At 35.2% G+C, this 19,517-nt stretch overlaps 6 protein-coding genes and 1 non-coding gene across 9 annotated transcripts; 4 read left to right on the top strand and 3 right to left on the bottom strand.

Annotated features, from left to right (window-relative positions):
* Positions 1-903: 903 nt before the first annotated feature.
* Positions 904-2,802, top strand: LOC110818117 (GDSL esterase/lipase EXL1-like). The gene is made up of 5 exons (XM_022046876.2): positions 904-1,168; positions 1,597-1,727; positions 1,857-2,090; positions 2,195-2,450; positions 2,545-2,802. The coding sequence occupies exons 1-5, from the start codon at positions 904-906 to the stop codon at positions 2,736-2,738; spliced, it is 1,080 nt and encodes a 359-aa protein (XP_021902568.2). The 3' UTR covers positions 2,739-2,802.
* Positions 2,803-4,195: 1,393 nt separating this feature from the next.
* LOC110818116 (GDSL esterase/lipase At5g42170-like) lies at positions 4,196-6,265 on the top strand. Of its 2 annotated transcripts, none has more exons than XM_088208736.1 (5): positions 4,196-4,618; positions 4,855-4,985; positions 5,083-5,316; positions 5,441-5,615; positions 5,803-6,265. In XM_088208736.1, the coding sequence occupies exons 1-5, from the start codon at positions 4,327-4,329 to the stop codon at positions 6,000-6,002; spliced, it is 1,032 nt and encodes a 343-aa protein (XP_088064862.1). In that variant the 5' UTR covers positions 4,196-4,326; the 3' UTR covers positions 6,003-6,265. The 2 variants fall into 2 exon arrangements, with proteins under 2 accessions (XP_088064862.1, XP_021902567.1); XM_022046875.2 differs by having other exon boundaries at positions 4,201-4,618; positions 5,441-5,696.
* A 330-nt stretch (positions 6,266-6,595) lies between these two features.
* On the top strand, positions 6,596-9,777 carry LOC110817994 (GDSL esterase/lipase). Of its 2 annotated transcripts, none has more exons than XM_022046714.2 (3): positions 6,596-6,922; positions 7,987-8,504; positions 8,905-9,777. In XM_022046714.2, the coding sequence occupies exons 2-3, from the start codon at positions 8,082-8,084 to the stop codon at positions 9,595-9,597; spliced, it is 1,116 nt and encodes a 371-aa protein (XP_021902406.1). In that variant the 5' UTR covers positions 6,596-6,922; positions 7,987-8,081; the 3' UTR covers positions 9,598-9,777. The 2 variants fall into 2 exon arrangements, with proteins under 2 accessions (XP_021902406.1, XP_021902405.2); XM_022046713.2 differs by having other exon boundaries at positions 6,597-6,922; positions 8,037-8,504.
* Positions 9,778-10,098: 321 nt separating this feature from the next.
* LOC110818129 (SKP1-like protein 1B) lies at positions 10,099-11,693 on the top strand. Its single transcript, XM_022046889.2, has 2 exons — positions 10,099-10,571; positions 11,318-11,693. Exons 1-2 carry the CDS (start codon positions 10,272-10,274, stop codon positions 11,489-11,491), a joined length of 474 nt encoding a protein of 157 aa, XP_021902581.1. The 5' UTR covers positions 10,099-10,271; the 3' UTR covers positions 11,492-11,693.
* Positions 11,694-12,198: 505 nt separating this feature from the next.
* LOC110818115 (CO(2)-response secreted protease-like) lies at positions 12,199-15,479 on the bottom strand. Its single transcript, XM_088208735.1, has 9 exons — positions 15,285-15,479; positions 14,926-15,179; positions 14,705-14,816; positions 14,114-14,630; positions 13,933-14,033; positions 13,583-13,819; positions 13,366-13,480; positions 13,077-13,284; positions 12,199-13,001 (listed from the first exon to the last, which is right to left on the bottom strand). Exons 1-9 carry the CDS (start codon positions 15,446-15,448, stop codon positions 12,421-12,423), a joined length of 2,289 nt encoding a protein of 762 aa, XP_088064861.1. The 5' UTR covers positions 15,449-15,479; the 3' UTR covers positions 12,199-12,420.
* A 932-nt stretch (positions 15,480-16,411) lies between these two features.
* TRNAE-UUC (transfer RNA glutamic acid (anticodon UUC)) lies at positions 16,412-16,483 on the bottom strand. The gene has a single exon. It is a non-coding gene; the product is annotated as a tRNA-Glu (tRNA).
* A 1,013-nt stretch (positions 16,484-17,496) lies between these two features.
* Positions 17,497-19,298, bottom strand: LOC110818193 (protein FD-like). Its single transcript, XM_088208739.1, has 3 exons — positions 18,418-19,298; positions 18,154-18,230; positions 17,497-18,058 (listed from the first exon to the last, which is right to left on the bottom strand). Exons 1-3 carry the CDS (start codon positions 19,043-19,045, stop codon positions 17,990-17,992), a joined length of 774 nt encoding a protein of 257 aa, XP_088064865.1. The 5' UTR covers positions 19,046-19,298; the 3' UTR covers positions 17,497-17,989.
* Between the last annotated feature and the right edge of the window lie 219 nt (positions 19,299-19,517).

The raw sequence follows: 19,517 nt of genomic DNA on the forward strand, positions 1-19,517 counted from the left end.
TAATCGGTCAAGAAAAATCTATGGGTATACATGATTGAAAGAGATGCGTTTGATATTTATATTATGAGAAATAAGGGTGATTTGGGTTCTTAATAGTTTTAATTAAACCATCAAGTAAGAAAATTTCTTTAATCCTACTATTGATTACCCATTAATTCAATGCTTACTGAGTCATTACTTTTGTATTTACTTCAAATTGTCAGACTCATTTAAATGCTCTTATCGGATTACCATTTGCATAATCATGTATGTATTCTTGAGATCCCCATTAATAGTAGCATATGCATATCGTAATTTATGACTTGTGCTTCAGTAAGATCAACAAAGAAAGATATATATACGTGCCTTCAGTGTTTATATATGCATATAACTAAACGTATGCTTTTATAACTAAATCAAATAGTAAAATAAAAAGTTAAATAATATAAATTTACATGTTGTTCGACATATGATGTAATATATCATACGTTTAGTAATTATATATGTAAATATATCTAAAATAATATACTATTTTGATTCACTAATATATTGTTACAATGTAGATATACACATACACATTTGTAAAACTAATGCAGTTAAAAATGCATTAACTTTTTTAGCATGTTTATCTCAATTGGGTCACAAACAAATTACGAAAAGAACAGTTAAAAACTAGTTAAAACGAAGCTGTAATGGAGGTAGGTTTACCAAGTCGTAGACAAATTATTAAGAAAATTCCAGTTCCAGCCATGGTAATACAACTGCTTCATTCTGGTCCTCTAAAAACTAAAACAACCTTGCTGATAATTGCAATATCCAACCAATGACTTAAAGAAAGAAAATATATTTAGTTACGAAAAGGGTATAAATAAAACCTGAATTCGATGGAGAATGACAAAATTAAGTAAAGAGTGGGGAAAGAAAATGTATTTGTCTTGGTATGCAAAGCTTGTAATCTTGAGTTTCTTAGGAAGTGAGATAATATGGAAGACGAAGGGGGTGATACAAATACCAAAAAATGTAACATTCCCAGCACTATTGGTGTTTGGGGATTCAATAGTGGATACAGGTAATAACAATTATCTTAACACTTTGGTGAAATGCAATTTCCCACCGTATGGCAAGGATTTTCGAGGAGGAGTTCCTACTGGAAGATTCAACGACGGGAAGGTTCCGTCGGACTTAATAGGTTCTCCTTTTCTTTCTCTCTCTCTCTCTCTCTATATATATATATATATATTTGTACTATTATCTTACATTATAATCTCATAAGAAGTATACATAGAATAAGCAGTTGGATTAGAATTTACACCCTCATAAAGAACAGTAGAAAAACTTAAACTATTTAGCCAGTCGATGATTGGTGTACAGCTATAACTATATTTATTTTGCTATGAAAAGTCAATGAAAAAATAGTAATGGAAAAGTCCCCTTCAACGTGATAGGATGTTCTGATATCCTCTTATGTCATATATATACACACACACACACACGTGTACAAGATTTTAAAACGAGGTCAAGACTTTTCAACCTAGCCATCCACCTTCCTAACATCTTGAAAAGGAAAATTTGTATCTTTTCAATTAATGGTGTTTTTGTATTTTCTTTGCATTACAGCGGAAGAACTTGGAATAAAAGAACTGGTGCCGGCATATTTGGATCCAAAATTAAAACCTGAAGATCTTCTCACTGGTGTAACTTTCGCTTCAGGTGGCACGGGATACGACAATTTAACAGCCACAATAGCAGTGTGTGAAGAAAATAACTAATTTTTTATTTTATATTTTAATCGTACTATATATATATATATATATATATATTACAAGTTATCTCTTACTAATTGATAATCTGTATTAAATCTACTTTTTCAATATCAGAATGTGCTATCATTATCAAAGCAATTAGAATACTTCAAGGAATACAAGCATAAGCTGAGAGCAATAGTTGGAAAAGAGAGAGCAGAGTTCATTGTGAGAAACAGCGTGTACATACTGTCATCAGGAAGCAATGACATCGCAAGCACTTACTTCTTGTTACCGCTTAGAAGATTGCACTATGATGTTCCTACGTACACTGATCTTATGCTAAACTCTGCATCATCTTTCCTGAATGTAAGTTTTTCATCATCTTCGTTAAACTTGATGTTCTTCTGGACGCATATGATTATCAAATAAACACTAGTTTATTTTTATATGGTGTTTTTGTGCGTATACAGGAGTTATATCTACTTGGAGCAAGAAGAATTGGAGTATTTAGTGCACCCCCTATAGGATGTGTACCATCGCAAAGAACTTTTGCCGGAGGACATAGAAGACTTTGTTCAAAGAAAAGCAATGATGCAGCATTACTATTCAACTCCAAACTCTCAGCGAAATTGAATTCGCTTTCGACAACCTTACGCGATAGCAAGATCATCTACATTGATGTATATTCTCCTCTGCTTGATATTATTCAACATCCAAAAAAATATGGTAATCAATCAACTTGACTGAAAACATTAAGAAAAACTGCATTTAACCTTAACTACAAGTATAATAATTACTCATATTGGTGTAAATGTTTTAGGCTTTCAAGAGGCGAACAGAGGATGTTGCGGTACAGGAACCGTAGAGGTGGCTGTTTTCTGCAATCGTGTTAGTTTATCACTTTGTCAAAATAGGTCCAACTACGTATTTTTTGATACTTATCATCCCTCTGAAAGAACCTACAGAGTTATAGTCTCCGAACTTATCTCCAAGTACATCCCCAAATTCTTCTGATTTGGCGCATCTACTTTTCTTTGTAGTTCTTTTATTTGCAGTGTCTTCTTATGTAACAACTCCAATTGGGACCAAGTGCTAAATATCTTATTGATTTATTTAATAAAAGATTGTTACGTAAATGTGATTTATCTTATTATATGTAGACAATTACGATACTAAAAAGTTCAAAAAAAATTAAAAAAGAAATTTAGAAGTATCATTGAAACTACGTAAAAAAAGTTTTAGAACAGTAAAAGGAAAGTAAAATACTTTAAAAGATAACTCTAATTAGTACACGGCATTCAACAAAATAATGGTTTATAATGGATTCGTCGAATAGCTCCCAATAGAATTAGAAATGATAAAGGAAACTAGACTGTTGTTATTGCCAGTATCAAGAATGGAGTCTCCAAACGCCATAGAGTGCTGGGAATTTTTCCTTTTTCTCAGAGCTCCTTTTGTTACTTCTTCACCAAGCAATAAAACCATTACGTATAATTTGTAAGCAATTTAAGTTTTAAACCAAGCATGGAGTTCAAAATAAGTACAAAATCAATGCACTTAATATAATCTTGAGGTAATTACACACGTTTATGTAGTAAAATCCATTACAATAAATTCTTCATTTTGCATTTAGTATAACCATGAATTGTTAGGCTTGCAATATTATCCCTGTTTTTACTCCTTTTTGGTGTCTCTAATAAACCATACAACAAATACGTTGTTGAACGAGACCAAGTGGTATAGCACCTTTTATGTTGATACGGCCAAACTCTGAATCAAATTAGAACAAACACATGCACGACATAATGTTAATAGAATCTTTTTAAAGTAAAGCAAACTGTAAATAACTTAAACGTAAAACTATGACACTGCGGATATCTATTTTTATAAACTAAAATTTAATTTTTAATAACCTAGTTAACTATAAGTAGATTACAAACTGTATACGTAGAGAATTGAAAACTGTAGTATAATATCAACAGAGAGGTTAAGTAACAAAATTCCTCGAAGAGTTGAACGAATCACATAAGAACATTAAAACACAAATATTACCGATAAAACATTTTCCTAGTTTGATTGAAGTTTTTCAGAACTATCAAAATAATATTTCAGAATCACGCACTATTTTTTTTGATAATCAAGTAACTTATGCCTAAAAATTACAGTAAGAAGAACACTGTTTTGTAAAAAGAATGAAAAAAAACACATGGCTTCTGTTGGCAATTCCGAGTTATTGATTTTTGATCTGCCATTCTCAGCCAAAACGTTCTTGTGATGACTGAAAATAAATATATGTTTTCTGGTTCAAACAATTGCAGATGGGTTTGCTTTTCTCTTTTGGGCGAGTTGTCGATTACCTAACGAATCTATAAACATGCAGGATGTATATGTATACCTCTTACTTGGGCAAAATTCCAAAACGCACCCTTTCGCCTCAAATTAAGTATAAAAAAGGGACTGTATTCTTCAGCACCTAAATGCATGAACCAAAATCAAGGCTTACTTTATCATCAACTAGTTTTTGTTGCTGAAAATTGTGTTCATATATATATATATATTACACCTTTTATATATCATATTATAGTTCTCACTCTCACCCACAATGAAGCTTTTTTTCAATTTGACACCGCTATCATATCATGCCATTAATTCTTGTTTTATTTTTCTTTTAGTTATTTTTCTTTCATGTAACACATCGAATTGTCTGATTAAACTACCTGAAAATATAACAATTCCGGCATTATTTGCTTTTGGTGACTCGGTATTTGATACAGGAAATAACAACGGTATAAGAACCATTGTGAAAGCAAACTTTCCTCCTTACGGCAGAGATTTTCCGGGAGGAAAACCAACAGGAAGATTTAGTAACGGGAAGATCGCTACAGATATTATTGGTATACAGTACTACTTGAATTTTCTTTTTCAATTCTTGATATCGGTTTTCCTCCATTCCATTCTAACTCAATTACATAATTTGCTGTATGGTGTTGTTCGTCATTTCATCAATCCTCGTGTTGCAAGTTTGAGGCCTCAAGAAACTTTTGTATATCTGATTAATAATGTAATCTGATACTGTACTTGAAGCATATTCCTAAATTATATATATATGATCGGGATGGTCTTTTGTCAGCGGAGGAATTGGGAATCAAGGAACTGTTACCACCATATCTCGGTTCAAATCTTCAAAGCCAAGACCTCAAGACCGGTGTGAACTTTGCATCTGGCGGTTCAGGATTTGATCCTTTAACATCGATTATTGTGGTAAAAGGAAATTATTCTATTCCTTTCATTTATTGATTTTGTCTTCTTCCCCAATAATTTGTTAAACCCATATATCGTTTATATCATAAACACACAGGAAGTGATTTCTGCTGATAAACAATTGGAGATGTTCAAGACTTACACAGAGAATCTGAGAAAACTTTTGGGAGAAGAAAAAACAAGAACCATTTTAAGTGAAAGTGTGTATATAGTTTCAGCAATTAGCAACGACATTGCAAATACCTATTTTCATACTCCTACAAGGATACTGGAGTATAACGTCTCTTCCTACTCTCAACTTTTGGTTACTTCTGCTTCAACCTTTTTGGAGGTAAACTACTTCTTCGATGGAAAAGAAACATAGTCATAATCTTTTTCTTTTTACGTACCCTCTCTGTGATTTTAATGAACATATAACTAAAATATTTATGGTTTCGTGGAACTGGTTAATGAAGGAATTGTACAAACTAGGAGCAAGGAGACTGTTGTATTTCGGGGCACCACCGATAGGTTGTCTTCCGATGCAAAGGACTCTTGGTGGAGGGATAGAGAGGAAGTGCGTGGAGAATTACAATACAATGGCAAAGCTGTTCAATTCCGAAGTGATAGCCGCGTTAGAAAGGATCAATGGTAAAAACAAGGAGTCTAGGATGGTGTACGTAGATATCTATACTCCATTGCTTGATATGATCCAAAATCCACAAGAATATGGTAGATTTAATTATTACAGTCTTCTTCTTATACATTATGTATACATCTCCCTCATTAAATGACAAAACTGGTTCCAGGGTTAACCTGTTTTTGGTGCGTGTTGCAGGATTTGAAGTTTGGGATAAAGGGTGTTGCGGTACAGGGTTGGTAGAGGTATCGTTTCTATGCACAGAACCAAATATATTCACCTGTGAAAATGCTTCGACATATCTGTTTTGGGACAGTTACCATCCGACGGAAAGAGCATACAGGATCATCGTTGATTATCTCCTCCAGAATGCTGTCAACAAGATTTTCACCAACTAAATCACTTTATGATTATCACTAATCAAACTTATTTAGTTCGTATTACTCATAGTTAAATTTAATCTTGAGATAATCAGCCTCCATACATGCTCAAACATGAACCTAAGTGATGTTCTCAATAAGCCTGTACGTCTGTCAGTATATATATATATGTACATATATGTATATGAACAAAAATCATTGTGAAGATAGCAATTCATTACTTATTGATATGCTTAAGTTTATTAATGATATATATAATAAGTTAAACATGAATTACAGCACATATATGTATAAATATTTCATCTTCTTTTGATAATGAAAGTAAGAATAATACTAAATTTTTTTGTTCATATAATTTATATAATTTTAAATATATATATTTTCAGTGGTGATCTTGTAATATTATAGTTTCACGTTTTGGATACATATATAAATAGGTTAAACATGTCAGATAATTGTGTTAATAAATTAATATTGCATACATTATTTTATAGAAAAGTATATATTATAAATTAATGTATTAATTTCTGAAGCATTCTTTGTAATTAAACTTTATTACGGTATTTTTATTTTTATAATTCACTCGAATTTTAATTTTAATTTCTTATTTCAAAATTGCCCGGGGCACCTCAGAACACCCCTCAACCCCACCCCAAAGTCAAGGTCGACCAGGTGCCTGTCCCCTGATGTCGAAATAAAACCTAACCTAATCTTTTGATGATTTTGGTTTTGTATTTGTCAATTGCCGCTCTCGTTCTTTTGAAATTCATAAGCTTTCCGCGATAACACAATCTCTTCCTTGTTCTGCTTTTCGTTTGAGTTTGCATATGGATCCTGTAGCTTCAGTGGTGGATAAATTAAAAGGTTTCGCTAAATCAGGTCAAGACTTGGTTGAAGGTCTCCTTTATCGCCGGCAAAATTTATCCCGCCGCAATCCGGTACTTGTACTTTCTATCTCTTCTGTATTTTACCGTCGCTTGCTGTGCGCGCTCAAGTGTTCTTGGTTCTCTTTAACGTAGTTTCCCGTTTGATTGTTTAATCATTGCCAGAGAGCTTGACCAAATTGCTTTTTACTTAAGTCTTTCTAGAGGAGCGTCGGTGGTGGCTTGAATTTTTTTCTTCGTTCTTAATATAGTAGGATGAGATTTGAAGGAGAAACTGATGAGAAATGTTCCGCATTAACAGGACAAAAATTAGTATGGAATAGGAAGAAAATGAAAGGAGAGGAAGAAAAGCATTTTTAACTGAAACAAAAATAAATGTCAATTTTATTTGCAAAACTAAAAACTGAGGGAATAATTTATAACATTTTGCTTCGTGTGTCTAATAAAGAAAATTATTAACTATGAACATATTCTTAATTATACTCTTTATTAATTTAATAGTACTTTAGACAAATAAGGGTGAAATGAGTTGAAAAAGAAATTTTTTTTAAAAATGTTAGGGATGATCACCATCCCTTCTTTGCTCAATTTTATGTTTGTCTGAACTAATGAGAGACTGCATGCATTTTTTTTTCTTCTTTTGTTCCTTCACTTCCTTCAATCCACATAGGGTAAGTTGTAACCTATCAATTTACTCGATTAGCCCAAAGCAATTGGTTCAAGTCATCCCTCCTGTATTAACATGCGGGTTTGGTTGGATAGAAGTTTCTTATATGTTGGACCAGGGCGGAACAAAAGGTCGGGCCTTGAAGTCAAATTCATTACATTCGCATACTGGAGATATCTCGAAAATCGTTGGAATCATAAAGTGCATCGGCATATAGTTTTTTATGGCAGTGATTTTATATTATCTGGCTAGAGAGATGTGCGAATGCATTAGATACTGTAGTTCGCCTTTGTGTCAAGAAGCATAATTTTTGTCAGTTTTATCTGTTATGCTGTTTACCATGTCAATTTAATCATGCTGTCTAACTTCTGCTTAAGTGCTCATCTCATGCCTCCTGCATGATTGCAAATCTCCATTAGATTTTAGTGTTGACACTATGCTGGTCTCGTAGGTAGCAACCTGCTGTTTCATTGGGTTTTATTCCGCTGATGATATTTTCAGATTGAAATCTTGAAGCGGTTGCAACGAGAAGCATTTTCAGATCTGATGAAACTCAGGGATAGACAAGACAAGGTGGAGAAAATGCTTTCCTTTTACAAAACATTTAAAGGAAATCCATTCCAAGAAGCTAGTACCCATGTCAGGGGAGAGTTTGATGTCCTTGGAGCTGTATTGTTGATGGATGATATTGACCATCAGCAATTTGATGCACTTGATAAAGCAGGGATCAGACCTGGAATATATTCAAGGTTTACTTTTGAAACAACAATTCATCAGAAAGATACTCTTATAGCTGAGTTTGTGGCCAATCAGAAAGGGAACAGACACCTGACTGATGTCTCAGGAAGCCCACTTTCACTAAATAAAGTGTATTATATGGCAAATATTAGTGATTGGTTTTCTGCTATTGCTATCCCAGTTGGAGCTCAATGCAGAGACATTGATTTTGCTGCCAATTCTTTGCTTCAGGTATGAATCTATTAATATTGTTTGGTTATGTAGGTTTGTGTTTATTGTGGCCTTCTGCACTGAGCTTGATTATGCAGTTTTGGGCTGCAAATAGAAACGCATGTTTCCTCTTTCTCAGTCCTTTTTTCCCTGTTTTGAGCTTCCAGTTGATTTTTTAGCTCCTGTTTGATGTTAATTGTTGAACAAAAATTGGCTTTGTGGCAGGTCTTCTCCTCTTTTGTCGTTATGGAGATGATTTAATAACAGATCAGTTAACTTGCAGTATGGCTACTGTATTTAGTTCTAAGATGATGCTCAAATTGCTCTACTTTATCCTCAGTTCACTGAAACTTGTTGGCTTTTGATGATCTGGCTGCTTTTCTTATAGTGAGTGAACCTGGACCATATTTTTATCTGGCAGGGAAGGGAGAGTGATTTTTCATGGTCTGGACCGCCCCTTCTGAATCAGCACAAAGGAAGCGCCATTGGCTTAACAATTAAGAAGTCAAACATCGTAGCTTCATTGGCTGAATCTATCTCCGGACTGGAAATGCAACAAGGCTCTGATGCCATTGGGCATTGTTTCAGCACCTTTGGGCAACTAATCTGCCAACTTCCTGGAGGAACAAAACTCTCTCTTTTGGGTCTTCACAAGGTTCCCAAATTGTCTAGTACATGTTTCGGTCTTGGAGCCCTTGCTATTCCCGTAGGGCTTCTTAGACATAATAGAGCTCCTGAGAGAGTTGAAGCATCTGTTGGACCCGTTGGAACACTCTCAGATGATACTGTCTCAACTAGATTCATTTCCCTGAAGCTAGAATCAGAACTTGATGAATGTACAAAAGTTGGGGGCTGGGTTGAGATGAAAAACTCAAATCCAAAGCATGTAGAGTGGGGCATCGCCTTGTCCGATAATTCTGAAGATGAATTAGGGTGGGGCATGAGTGTCGGAGGGATGATCGGCGGTCCCGAAAACTGGGATCAATTTCAAGTGGAATCCCATCTAAAATTGAATATAGCTAAGAGATTCAGCTTGAAGCCAGGCATTGCCTATGTAGCCAATGAAAATGGAAGAACAATCGCTCTTACTCTTCGGTCTAACTGGTCCATCTGAAGTTGATTTCAGCAATCTTGTCTGCATTTGGAAAACCATAATTAAATCTCCTTTCTGGTATATAACCTGAGAGATCAATGTTCATTTGATTACGCGTTTGATGAACAATCAATTATTTTCTTGGTTAAGTTATATTCTATTACTATTTTAATAATTTGATTAAAAAAGTTTAATTTGTAATTTACACATAATTAAATTAATTATTTATATTTTTTGTTTAAATAAATGGCAAAATAAAAGATAATTTAATTAAAACCAATAATGTCTTTATTTATAACTAGAAATTAAAAAATAAATAAATAAAAGATAATTTCTCATATTTTATTTTTTCAGGTTTGTTATTGTTATCTACTTAGTTTAAATAAAATAAATTAATTATTTTACTAATGAATATTAACTTTTAATTATTAGAACTAACAAATTAATTATTTTATTAATTAATTGTTTGTTAACATCTCCGTCGAGGGGATTAGATTTGGATAATCAATGAGAAAACACGATACCTTCAACCATTAGGTATTAGGAATTGGATTTTCTTGTCCTAATCAAATCTCTCATCTATATATACCCATTCCCCCAAGCGTAATTCTCCTTCTACACCCATTATTCACTTACCTTTCCTCTCCATTCATTTGTCCTAGGGTTTCTGGAATCTTCTTCGTAGCCATCAAACCATGTCGACGAGGAAAATCACCTTGAAGAGCTCCGATGGGGAGACCTTCGAGGTGGACGAGTCGGTGGCGCTCGAATCTCAGACCATAAAACACATGATAGAAGATGATTGCGCCGATAATGGCATCCCTCTTCCGAACGTTACCAGCAAGATCCTCTCTAAGGTAATTGAGTACTGCAAGAAGCACGTCGAGTCTCCAAAATCAGATGATCGGACCACCAGCACTGTTGACGATGAGCTCAAGGCATGGGACGCTGAATTCGTCAAAGTTGATCAGGCTACCCTCTTCGATCTCATTTTGGTTTGTTCTTTTTTTTCCCTATTGCTTTTCTTTTTTTCTTTTAATCTTCTATCGAGTCTGTTGGCTCTTGGTTTATATTCATTGATTGACTACTCTCTTGATTCATTTGTTGATTTGGATCTCGTTTAGTCTTTGTGGTTTCTGCTTAATTTCGCTTCCCCCAAACCTTCCCTTCTTCCTTTATTGAGGGTATAAAAATATGTTGGGGTAATTGTATGTTAAATTGCACGAGAAGCTTCTTAGAGTGATAATTCTAGTTCCTTTTTAATGATAAGCGATAGACAATATTTGGTGAGGAATTGAAATTGTTGTCAATATTTTAGTTGAATGTAAGGGAAACTAGTTTTTCCATGAAGCTAATGATTTGGAACAAATTATGATTTTCATTTAGTGGCGTCAAGGTATTTCGGAAGGATTGGTTATTGCTTTTGGGCTCGCGGTACTTGTTATTTGTCTTATGGCTACCTCATTGAACGATTCTTCATAATTAGAGTTGTCTTGCGGTTTGCTTTAACATTTATCTTTTTGGGATTATCAACGCTTTTGGAATGATGAGGTTTGTGTGTACGGGCTGGACTTACTTTCTCCAATCCTGCTTTTTTGATTTGCAATGCAATTTTCCGTGCGTAAACTTGGCTTTAACACTTTTTTCCCATTGCATAGACTCCTGGTTCTGCATTGTGCTCGGCCTAACTCTCTTCTGCTACAGAATGAGTAAGTCTGTTGTTTGCCTGTATGGTTTGTAGGCTGCTAACTATCTGAACATAAAGAGCTTGCTGGACCTTACTTGCCAGACCGTGGCAGACATGATCAAGGGCAAAACTCCGGAAGAGATTCGCAAGACCTTCAATATCAAGAATGACTTCACACCAGAAGAAGAAGAGGAGGTTCGGCGCGAGAACCAGTGGGCCTTTGAGTGAAGGATACGGTGATGAACAAAACTGTTTTTCTTTCCTTGGGCTGCTTTTGTCTAATAGTTTGACTTTTGAAATCTTGTCCGTAAAGTAGTAGTAATCCTTGTCTCAGCTGTTGCCGTTTCCCGTCCATCTATCCTCTCCTGTTACAAACTATGATGTCCTTAAGTAATCTTTAATGATGTCAATATATTTTACATGGTCCTTATCTGTCTGTTTTACTTCACATTATATTGCCAATTGCATTATCTGTCTCCATGTTCAAGACAGCTTTGTTGTTGTCATCTTCATGATTGTGCATCCCAAATTACTATTGAATGAAAATTTAAACTTTCTGCCCCTTTGCTTTCTACTAACTTTTTTCCTTTCCTTGGATGTACAAATTTGTCTCCCTATCAGACAAAAGTTTTGGATAAAGCCATGTACATGAATCCCTTCAGGGAAACTCATCCCCCGTACCCTATCAACCGAAAAGGAAGAAACCGGCCTAGCAAGGAATACAATGTAACACCTTGCATTATATGAGTAGTGTTATTGGAGAAAATATGGTGTATGTTTATGGTCTAAAGCTCCAAAAATATCAAGAACTAACACTTTTGGGCGATGAGTTGTGTTTGTAGTTTTACAAATACTACCAACATCTACTATCATGTTGGATGTACTTAAGCCAAATAACTACGACTACCATTTATATCTATTCACAAAAAAGAAAAGAAAGAAAAAACCTTGAATACCATTTGGGTTAAAAGAGACTTCTGATTACAGAATGTGGTACAACTGAATGTTTTCCGAAGAACGACATCGTTTTGATAAGAGCCATTTCTTTCTCCAATTAAAGCAGATTTTCACTATCATTTGAGCTTGTTGTTCGGGTGATCACATCAGATAAGCCCTTTAATTAGATTAATCCCATATGTTTAGAAATTTTGATGATTCTAAACTAGTTTGGGTTTACTAACGCTTACAACAACTGGACTCCTGACTCTGTATTTTCCATTAGACCACGTAATCGCTCCAAACACATCTTCTTTAAGTTCCGAACCGCCACTCAGCGAGAAAACCACTTGATACGTCTTCTTCTCCCCATTTTTGTTAAACTGCAGTTTCGCTGGCACCACCTCCACCTTAACCCCTGCAGCTTCCTCAACACTTGCACTATACTCTGTTTCACCATCTCCACCTACATTTGTCACCGTTCTATTCACTCTCTTACTCTCTTTCCCACTCAAACCGGATATTGCAATCGATGGGTAGTTCATATTCGACACCAGATCTGTACTGGAATTCTCTGGACACCCATAATCATCTGGAGTGTCTTTTGCAATTGTCTTAATTGTGGTAATATTGTATCCGTAGTAACAAAGGAAGTTCAAATAATCAACAGTAGTGGTCTCGTACACCAGCCCTGGCTCCAATGATTTTGTTGTGCTTAATTCACCTGCTCCAAAATCGTAAGGTGTGGCTGGTACGCCCTTTTCTGTTGTTATCGGTGCCTTTAAATTGTTCAGTTGAATGGCTGCAGATTGGATGAGAAGACATTATCTGAATGGTTATGAGTCGAGCATATGGAGATTTGATTAAGATTACTGACCTGTTGTCATGATGGCTGATCTAATTGCAGAAGGACCGAATGTGGGATTTCGTGATCTAAGAATGGCAGCCGCACCAGAAATGTGAGGAGCTGCCATTGAGGTTCCTGAAATGACATTGAATAGAGGGGGTTTCCCTTCAGGACCTGCCTTTGTGTCATTACCTGTCCATGCCGCGAGTATGGTAACTCCTGGTGCGGTAATATCAGGCTGCAAAATCAATTCCATGGTATCAAAATTCCTTCAGTCTTGAATCACAATTTGTATGTAATGTGAGAATTTTAATTTTGCCTTAAGAATGTTGGTTGTGATGGATGAAGGTCCCCTAGAAGAGAAGTAGGCAATAATAGGTGCTGGCTTATAGTCTGATACAGTGAAAGTTGGCAAGATTGTTGCAACTGGATTTCTGCATACCAATTTTCAAAATCCCTGATGGTTAGAAATTGTTTCATCATTTGATTTAATTATCTATAAACTTGGTCTAATTCGCTGGATTGGTAAATATTACTTGGTTGAATTGAGATAGGAGTAGATGTCTGCTGCATCCTTGGTACTAATCACAGTCGTTGGGAATGTATACTTTGATGGAACAGATCTTTGCTCGTCATCAATCACAACTATACCAATGCCTCCAAGACCCTCCACTACATCCCGCTTTTGTTCTTTTATCCCTCCATTATCGTTATCACATACAACAATTTTCCCCTTCACTATCTCGTCGTCCAGGGTACTTGGGACGCAATTCCTGAGTGATATAAACAAAATTCATGTATGTCATATTACAATCTGGGTCATCCTGGGAGCTATGATGAACTTTGACTTTGTATGAAATTCTCGATCTTAGTTATATATATATACCTTGCATCGTCATCTGAAGCTTCAGCCTTCTTGGCTGACTTTCCATATATTAGTGGGTGCACAGGGGAGCTGCCGATGTTGGCAAAGTTTATGCCTCCGCCCTGAAAACCAGAGACAAAGTAATAACCATAATAATTTTTCATATCATATATTAATGATATTATACAATATACTTAGTTACCTTAACCACTTGGTTTCCGCCCAGTAAAAGATCAGAGCGAAAATCTCTGTCGATGGTGCTAGCAGCAACAGTCATTATCCAAGGCGCAGCATTGACAACGGTGCTAGCAAAAGGGCCATCATTCCCTGCAGAGCAGATCACAGTAATCCCCTTCTCAACAGCATGAAATGATCCAATGGCAATCGGATCATCAACTAACCGGATGTCTGCCCACGCCGGTGCACCCAGAGACAAAGACAACAAGTGGACTCCATCTGCGATTGCGTTATCAAATGCTGCCAGGATTGAAGAGCCAGAGCATCCATTTCGGTTGCAGACCTTGTACATGGCTATCCTGGAGCCAGGGGACCCTCCTTTTGCAGTTCCCGTGGCTAAGCCGTAGTAGGACGCGTTCTCCACAATACTGCCTGCAGCTGTTGAAGATACATGAGTGCCGTGCCCAAGAGTATCCCTTGGTGAGTTAGATTCCTCATCTTCATCCTCATCACTCTTGTAAAATCTTGCTCCAATTATCTTTCTGATTATCATTTAGACAAGGTTAGTTCGGCATTTTAATTGAGAATCACATATGCGTGAACATTTGATTTTCACCTGTTACAATTGGAGGAGCTGAAATTCTTCCCTGCCATGCAGGTTCCTTTCCAATTTGTTGGAACTGGATCCATATCCTTGTCATTGAAACTCTCTGATTCTGGCCAAATACCTTTTTTTTTTTTTTTTTCCATTTGTTTTTAGTCTAGATTCACTTAGAATATGAAGATATATGAGAGTGAGTCTTTTTTGGAGGGGTACTGAAGTGATTAAAGACTCACCTGTGTCCAAAATGCCAATAACAGTATCTGATCCATGAGAGTCAGAGTTGGCAGATGGGTGTGAGTCAATCTTTACGTCTGTTTGGTACTTCAAGAAATCCCACGAACGAGTAGTGTGAAGTTGTAGCATGGGATCAGGGAAAACTGATACAACTCCAGGTTTCTTCGCGATGGAGCTTGCTTCTTCTGCTGATAACCGAGCTGCGAATCCAGAGAACCCATGTCTATATCTCTGTACCAGAGCATTCACTTTCCTACAAACACAAGTATGATTTCAACTTACTTATATACCTATATCAGCTCAAACTGACATTTCCAGTTTAACAAAGGAAGGAAGATTAGTTTGTTGTATAATTCACCCTTTCAACAGTGTGTTTATGAGTATCTGAGCATGGTCATCCTGTGCAGCTCCCATGTAGACAATATAGACTCCATTACTGTTTGACGCAGCTGCATTTGTTCCCTTGGAAAAACTGATGGAGAATAGTAAGAAAAAAGAGAAGAAAATTGTCAATACCTTCATTATTTTAACAATTAACCGTGACAATTTAATCTTGGCACTGCGGGCAGTTGGGTTGTATGGGAATATATATATATATATATACTCGTATGTATGTATGTATGTATGTATGTATGTAGATATAGTGGAGTTAACAATGGAAAAATGGTGTTGGTGGAGAATGCAAAAACCATAAGTTGTTTAGTAGCCACACAAAGTGCGCCATTTCTTATCTCATGTAATTTACAGTGGGATACATATAATAGTGGGCGGCCGCTGCTGATGATCATCAACGGGTAATGGAAAGTATTTCTCGTCTCTCAACTCTCGGTGCATGATATATAATATAATATATATATATATATGTTTGAAGCATGAGTGGATGTAAAATCACATATTCTTGTGGAAGAGAGAAAAATAATGTATTCTTATATTTACATTCTGGGGTGATCTTGAATATGGTAAGTGGGCTCTGACAGTAATTTACATTTGGTAATGAGCTAATCATAAATCATTACTATTATTATTTTATTTGAAAATTAAATAGGAATATAATATTCTTTATTGAAATTAAAGTATAAGTTTATGTTTTGAAATATACTCGGAATTTATAATTTATAATTATGTATCAAATCTGTAAAAACTCAAATTTTTACAATTTTTTTTTTGTAGAATATTATTATATTCTTGTTAAATTTCACACAAAATTTAAATTTATCCTAAATATATGTATATATTGTCATAACTAAAATTTTAATTCAACAAAATTATGTTTAGCTTTGAAGTACCAATTCATGATGAAGTATAAATTAAGCCATTTTTCTCTGAGGTACCAAAAGATTTAAACTTATAATTCAAAACTAATAAAGTTTTGAACATTAATGAAACCTTATTTATTTTCTATCGTGACTCATAACATTACCTTCTGGGCCTGTTGGGCTTTATAAGTCAACTCCCAAAAAAGCTGTTGACTTACAAAAAAAATCTTTCCGTTGCCGGGAATCGAACCCGGGTCTCCTGGGTGAAAGCCAGATATCCTAACCGCTGGACGACAACGGATTTGTGTGAGAGACGGCTGGATGTAAACAACTTAATTATATTTCTATTTGAAAATATTTAAAACAAAGCAAATAACAGATTTTAATATTTTAAAATAATATCCAATTTATTTTTAGTTCTAAACATTTAATTTTCATTATTGAGTTTGCATATTAAATATTCAAAAATTTTACTCAAATTTATAATTTGTGTTTTTCCCTTTCTTCATGTAATTATATTAATAATTTTCTATTTTATCCCTAAAATTTTAAAATATTTTTAAATGCATATTTTTCGTAAAAATATTATGTAAATTAAATTATTATTAATTAAACATATACATAAAATTATATATTAATTAAATATACAATTAAGATAGTTAAATTAAAAAATAATTAATGTTTTTTTTTTTTAATCACATAACTCGATGTGGTAATACTTACGCCAAGCTATAAATATTTTTTTAATTAGTTTTGGAAGGTTAATCTACCATAAAAATAAAAATATATATTATTTATTATTTAATTTGATTTAGATATATATATATATATATATACACATGAATACACACACACACACTTTGGAGAGAGGGGACATGAGCTCGTTTAAATAGGCTTAATTAATTAATTATCCATATGTTAATTAATTAATTAAGAATTACAACCAATAAACGGATAATTAATTAATTTTGTCTCCGTGGCATGAATAACTAACGACCTCGGCATCTTGTTGTTTAACTTTTCTGGGATTTCCTGGTTCTGTTGTGTTGGTTTGCTTTTTATTGAGATCTAAATACTTTCTGGATTGACCCACATTTAATATGAACTGTCTCTCTCACCTTGAATTTTCCTAATATTAATGAAACAGTATATGTATATATATATATATATACATACAGAATCCGAATCAATCAAAATTAAAGCCGAAACAGAGGCCGTAGAATGACCCACAAAGTTCAAAAAAAAAAAAAAGAGAAACAAATAAAGTTAAAGGGTGCTGCAGAAGAAGATTGAACAAACACAAGACGAGGAAGGTAAGGTTAGGAGAAGAGATTATGATGATAATGATATATAGCCAAATATGTCCCATCTCATAACTGTACATGTTTTGTTTAAGGCAAGCACAGCAGCTATTATACCTAAGTTTATGTCTACTCTTAAAATGCTCTTCCCATCAACCTTTAGTTACAGTCTTTCATGGATTCCCATCTAAACTTGCATCTCATTGGTAGAAGAATAAAGTGAGACACGGACAAGACGACAATGGTTCAGCCAATTGATAAAAAAAAGGTAACAGAACACCCGTCACCTCCTCTCCACCTTTGCCTCAACCTCCTCAACAAAAGCTTGATACACATGTATCTGTTTTCCTAACCTCAATCAACCCATTAATGTTTTCCCATTTAAGAAATGGTTTCTGTCTCTTTGTTATTATTCTGGGAAAGGGGAGTTAGACGGGGTGGTGACGCACTGAAAGGGAAAGAGAGAAGAAAATAAGATGGGATTGATTAAAACTGGTTCTTGCTTCTTAAAATGGTGCCGTTAAGGTTCTGTGGAGACTCAGCTTTTTTGGAACCTGGGTATTGGCTGCCAGGAGCTGTAATGGAAAGATATGTAGAACCAACCAATCAGCCTATCCAAACTCTTGATAACAAAACATGGGGAATTAATTAATTAATTAATGACATTTACCTCCTCCTGCTGCTTTCTAAGCCTGGCATTCTCTTCCAATAAATTAGCAATCTCAATCTCCAACTCCTGTGTGTATGCCTGCAGAGCCCAAATCAAGCAATCTACTCTTAACAATACCAGAAAAGTTCTGACATCAACAATATTTATTATATATATGATATACAAGTACTTATAGTATACATATTATATGTAAAATGTACAAGAGAGAGAGGGAGAGGGAGAGGGAGAGAGAGAGGGAGAGGGAGAGGGAGAGAGAGAGAGATTCCTGTTTTCTAGCTCTGGACCTAGCAGCTGACTCTCTGTTCTTGATCATGCGCTTATGCCGCCGATCATCATCGTCATTGTCTCTCAGTTGAACCCTTTTCCTACAAAACGAAGAAGGGAACACTGAAGAAGAGCCCAAAGCATGGGAAGTAGAGACGTGGGGAGAATCAAAAAAGGACGTAACATTATCATTGACGCGGTGACTCTGAATTACTTGGTGGTTCTGCCTCCTACAGTCATTGCTGATCTCAAGATACTTAAAATCTGCAGATCCAGAACCCAAGCTCAAAATGGTTGGAGGAGTTGAACTCGGAGAACCAGAAGAAGCAGCTTCCAGCAAAAGATATGACGAGCGACGAGAACTGGCTGATGGGTGTTTGTCTATCAAGGGCCTGGCTAGAAAATCTTGAAGGACGAGAGTAGCTGGAACTGGAAAGCAAGGGTGGTCGTTGGTGTTGAGGTTTTCAGTGGTGAGAGAGGAGAGGTTGATGTCCTTCCAGACTTCTTCCATGGATTTCTTGGTGGATGACTGGTTTTGGATCTGAGATGGAGGAGAAGAAGGAGAAGAAGATGATGATTTTGAAGGTGAGCAAGAGATTTCTTTGTCGTTTCTACCAGTTGCCCACATAGTGAAGAGGTACTAAACCAAACACAAGACCGAGGAAGAACAAGGGAATGCGTCTTAAACCTCTGTTTTTTCATAAGATATGATTGGGAAACGCCTTGTAATTATGTCCCATGCTGTAGTATCTGCTTTAGAATTATATATATAACCATGTATCAACAATTAGGACGTATGCCAAGAGCATGTTGGAACTTACGGTATGATATGTAAGTGGTAAGAGAGCTCGTAGTAAATCAGTACATTTTTACTGCCTCCTTTGAAGATTCACCGTCTGCAAAAGCATACAATTCTAAGCAATATAGTAAGAGTACTATATATCATAAATGAGAAATGTTCACGCCTCGTACTATTCAGTATTTAAGTCTCCTTCTGTGATTAAAAGAGTAGTCTTTCATTTTTGCATTTGATTTTTTTCTGTTGGGATGAATTACCATTTTTTAGTTTCTGAATTTTGACACAAATTTTGTTCTACTCT

Source organism: Carica papaya, chromosome 1 (assembly GCF_054855325.1).
Source record: "Carica papaya isolate Zhongbai chromosome 1, ASM5485532v1, whole genome shotgun sequence".
NCBI classification, from domain to species: Eukaryota; Viridiplantae; Streptophyta; class Magnoliopsida; order Brassicales; family Caricaceae; genus Carica; species Carica papaya.